Genomic DNA, 4,385 nt, shown 5'->3' with positions numbered 1-4,385 from the left:
TTATAAACTTCCAATCTCTCACATTATTCACCCATCACTCTTTCTGTACCTTTATAAAAAAAATTCTTGAGAAAATTATGATTGTGTAACTTTGTTTTCTCATGAATACTTCTATGAAATTTCAAATAGTTTTTTTTTTATCTTTATAAAAGTATAGTTTTCTTCCTACAAATTTCCAAGTAGGTTTTCTTCCTGTTTTTCTTTTTTTTGGTTGAAAATTAGTCGCTGGTGTTGCAAAGTTTGATAATGTGTGATACTTACTTGATGCATATAGCTTAGTCATTACGAAGTTTATATGAATTGATAGGTTTTGGTTCTACGTGATTATGAAATAAATTCAAAATTCTAGTTTGGTAAAGTTAAATCCTTTCTACTTCTTTTTCCCATCCCCCTCTTTTATTTCTTTTCACCTTTTCAAGAAAAAACAGGTTTTAAGTTTTTTTATACTAATATTTTTTTCTCTTGTGACAAAATTAGTTAACGTCATACAAAACAGGATTCTCTAGGGAGTCTTACCTATGTATTGTTCGAATTTTTTTTTTTTTTTGAGAAATATTGTTCGAACTTTCAAACTCTCTATTTTAACTTTATTCCTGCATACAAATTTGATCCTGCTAACACCATTTTTTTACTCTGTCTTTTAGATCCTGCTAACACCATGTATTGTTGTATTGTGAATAATAATAACACTCATAAAGATGATTTCTTGTGTGGATAATAAGTCTCATAAAGATGGTTTGTTTTATGATAAAAATTTATCGGTTATTAACTTGTGTCATTAATTTAGATGTAATTAATTAACTTGTGTCATCTCCATAAATCGAATCATTGGAGAAACTCGCTTAAGATATATATCTCTCCTCCACATAAATAAGTTGTTTTCGCTCTTAATTTTCATTTTATTATATTTCTTGATGGGGCTTTGATAATGCGTCCAAGAATCAGTCTCTTTCACAGTCTTAACACCAAAGAGCCCCGAACCCTATCATTATACAGATTTATATCTCTTTCTTTGACATTTCTCTCTCTAACATTCAGACAGACATAGATCTTAGATTTTTTCCCTGGGGAAAAAGTGAGTTCATCTTTTCAGATCTTACACTTACTTTGATTTCATAAACTGATGTACCACAAATCATTGCTAGTACTCTCTTAACTGGCTTCGTAATTTGTGATCTAAGCAATATGCCAGAAAGGAAGAGCTCGCATATGGAGAGATCAAACAACATAGAGTGGAGAAACAACTTCTATGGCCGTTCAAGAACTTCACCATGGAGCTATGGAGATTATGATAATTACCAACAGGATCATGAGTATCTTCTAGGGTTTCCATGGCCACCAAGATCCTATACATGCAGCTTCTGCAAAAGGGAATTAAGATCGGCTCAAGCACTTGGTGGCCACATGAATGTTCACAGAAGAGAGAGAGCCAGACTCAGATTACAACAGTCTTCATCATCATCTTCAACACCTTCTCCTCCTTACCCTAATCCTAATTACTCTTACCCTGCCATGGCTACGTCTCATCCTCTAACCCTATTCCCAGCCCTTTCTCCTCCTTCCTCACCTGGTTTTGGACCATGTTTGACCCGTTCCTTGAGCCCCAAGTCTAAACATCTACCAGAAAACGCTTGTGAGACTATGAAACCACCTCTTGTAGTCAAGGCTGAGGAAGCTAAAAGGTTGTGCAAGAACGATGCTCACAAGTTCTTGAAGAATGGTGAAATCATCAGTTTGAACCTCGAGATTGGTGTGATCAACGAGTCAGAGCAAGATCTAGATCTGGAGCTCCGTTTGGGTTTTGCTTAGGTGGTAAATCTTTATATATATCATTCTAAGCTCACACTAGATCATTCTAGATGCTACTTTTATAAAGTTAACTATTTCCAACATAAACTCTCTAAGCGTTTTAATTAGTATAACTTTTCATATATATTTTATAGTATATTTAAGCTAGATGTCTTATAGGTATGTGCTTAAATACTACTGTTTTATATATGAATACAGTATAAGATATAAAATTGCGTTAGATGTATGTTTTATAATTATGTTTTTATATACCTACTGTTTTATATAGGACAATGGATACAATAGACGTCGTTCGAACTAACAAATCTAATCTATCGTTTAGGTACTAGTTACTCGACATGGGCTAGTGTCGTTAGTTTTGTGGAACATATATTAACTATAATTGTACATATGGTTTGTAGTGCTCCTTTGTTATTAGGGTCTGTATAGACACTATTTCAAAGTAATAGACTATCATTTATCAGAACTCGATGTGTTATTTGATGCTTATGAAATTTCACATGTGACACTAACAAATAGTGGGGTTTTGCCATTGTGAAAATATTAAATTTTAGTTACATATCAAAATGTATATTCAGATTGAATATATAATTTACTACGTAACAATTATTATAAGTAATTTGTAAAACAAATATTTTTAAAAAAATATTGGTCACTGAGATATATTAGATATTATAAAAAAAATTCAAGTTCACATAAAGTAATGATCTTTTCCGCAAATTAAAGGGATTTATTAATTAATGCACCCCTATATGACTTTTGTCAACCCCCCCTATATCTATATCGATGTTAGTTACAATTTCACACTTACGGTAATACAAAAATATTGGTCACTGAGATATATTAGACATTATAAATAATTTGTTAATATGTGTTCAAACTCAAAAACATCAAAAATTATGAACGGATAAAGTACCCTCTTTTTGGCCGAAATTCGGTTGATTCTTTTTTTTTTTTGGGAGGGGGGGGACGGGAGATGATTTTTTTTTTTTTTTTGTAAACAAGGCTTTCATTAATAAAACTGAAAAAAAAAAGTTTACAGACATCAGAGACAAGGTTAATAGGGCCCAGTCCAGTTATACATCCCAATTAAAAAGAACCATAATTGAAACCCCAAAATGAAAGTTAGAAGCCCATATGAGTAGAGGGATGAAACCCAGTTGAAAGTCAATTTGAGGGAGAGGGTGCTTTCTTAAGAACTTAGGAAGAAGAACGACGACGACCGTTCCAAAACCAATCAATTTGAGTGAGAAAACCATAAGGTAGAGGCAGTTGAACGACGACGACGACGGGGGGTGACTTTTGCAAGAAGCTTTTTCCTTAAATCTTTCATAGCTAATAAGGTAGAGGCAGTTGAAGGTCGAACCCTAGCAAGGAGATATGGAAAAATGCAAATATGTCAATAATTCTACCTTGAAACAACTGAGTTGCATGAAAACTTAAAATATCGAACGTCATAAGTTTTGTTGATCACATCCTCAAGCGACCTCATTGGAACTAACACATCTAATCTATCGTTTAGGTAATTGTTACCCGACATGGGCTAGTGTTGTTAATTTTGTGAAACATACATTTATAACTAGATTTTGAACCGCAACGTGTGGATATTTTTAATTTTATAAATGTATTTGATATTATTACAAACGTTTTAAATATATAATTTTCATTTTAGTGTTATATATTGTGTAATTCTATAATAGTATTACTTATATTTCTTATTCGGTATTATTAATATATAGTTATTTTTTTAATACAGTTTACTTTGTTATTAATTTTTTTACTTACTAATATATTTTCATTTTAGATACAATAAAATAACAATATGAAATAATCAAATAGAGATCTTTCTTCAAAATATGTTTTTTTTTTACTTTATACATTTTTCATATAATACATTTTTAAAATTTATTTATATCATAGAAAATAAACATGTTTAAGATCATTTATATTTACATGTTGTTTTTTAAAAAATATAATTTTAACATCTATCATTTTAGTATTTGACGGAATTTATAAGTAAAATATTGTTTTGTTTAAATAATATAGCTATATTATTTTAGTAAATTTTATACATAGTAGCATCTGTCATATAATTTTAGTAAATTTTATTGATGTAAGGATATTTTTGGATGTTATTATATTAAGTTTTCTTTTTTTAGTATTATCTATGATTTTATCTTTTTAAAAATTTGAAATATTATCATTTTGAGTTAGAATATGTATTTTCAAAATTTTATACTTTGTCAATAAAATTTTGGAAAATTACACAACTATTTTTGAGTTTGAAAGATTATGTAGGGATTATTTGTTGATGTATTTTAATGGATTTGAAAATCCGAACTAAATCTAGTGTTATTGGTTCTATGATTTTCAAATCTGTGTTAAAATCATGTGTTATTGGTTTAATGATTCATAAATTCTATATCAAATCAAGTGTCATTCAATCGTACGGATTTACTAATATATTTGATTTTATAATGGATTTGAATGGATTTGTTTGGATTTTTTTGGATTTTTTTGTTAAAAATACAAAGACTCAAATCCGCGGAAAAACCTCTAGATTTTCATATTTTACT

The 4,385-nt window shown here is 29.8% G+C and overlaps 1 protein-coding gene across 1 annotated transcript; it reads left to right on the top strand.

The window, feature by feature from the left end:
• The first annotated feature begins 716 nt into the window (after positions 1-716).
• On the top strand, positions 717-3,434 carry LOC106421477 (transcriptional regulator SUPERMAN-like). The gene has a single exon (XM_048763661.1). It carries the CDS (start codon positions 1,186-1,188, stop codon positions 1,807-1,809), a length of 624 nt encoding a protein of 207 aa, XP_048619618.1. The 5' UTR covers positions 717-1,185; the 3' UTR covers positions 1,810-3,434.
• The last annotated feature ends 951 nt before the right edge of the window (positions 3,435-4,385 follow it).

This window comes from Brassica napus, chromosome C7 (genome assembly GCF_020379485.1).
Source record: "Brassica napus cultivar Da-Ae chromosome C7, Da-Ae, whole genome shotgun sequence".
In the NCBI taxonomy this organism is placed as follows: Eukaryota; Viridiplantae; Streptophyta; class Magnoliopsida; order Brassicales; family Brassicaceae; genus Brassica; species Brassica napus.
This window is presented reverse-complemented; position numbering and strand designations above follow the sequence as displayed.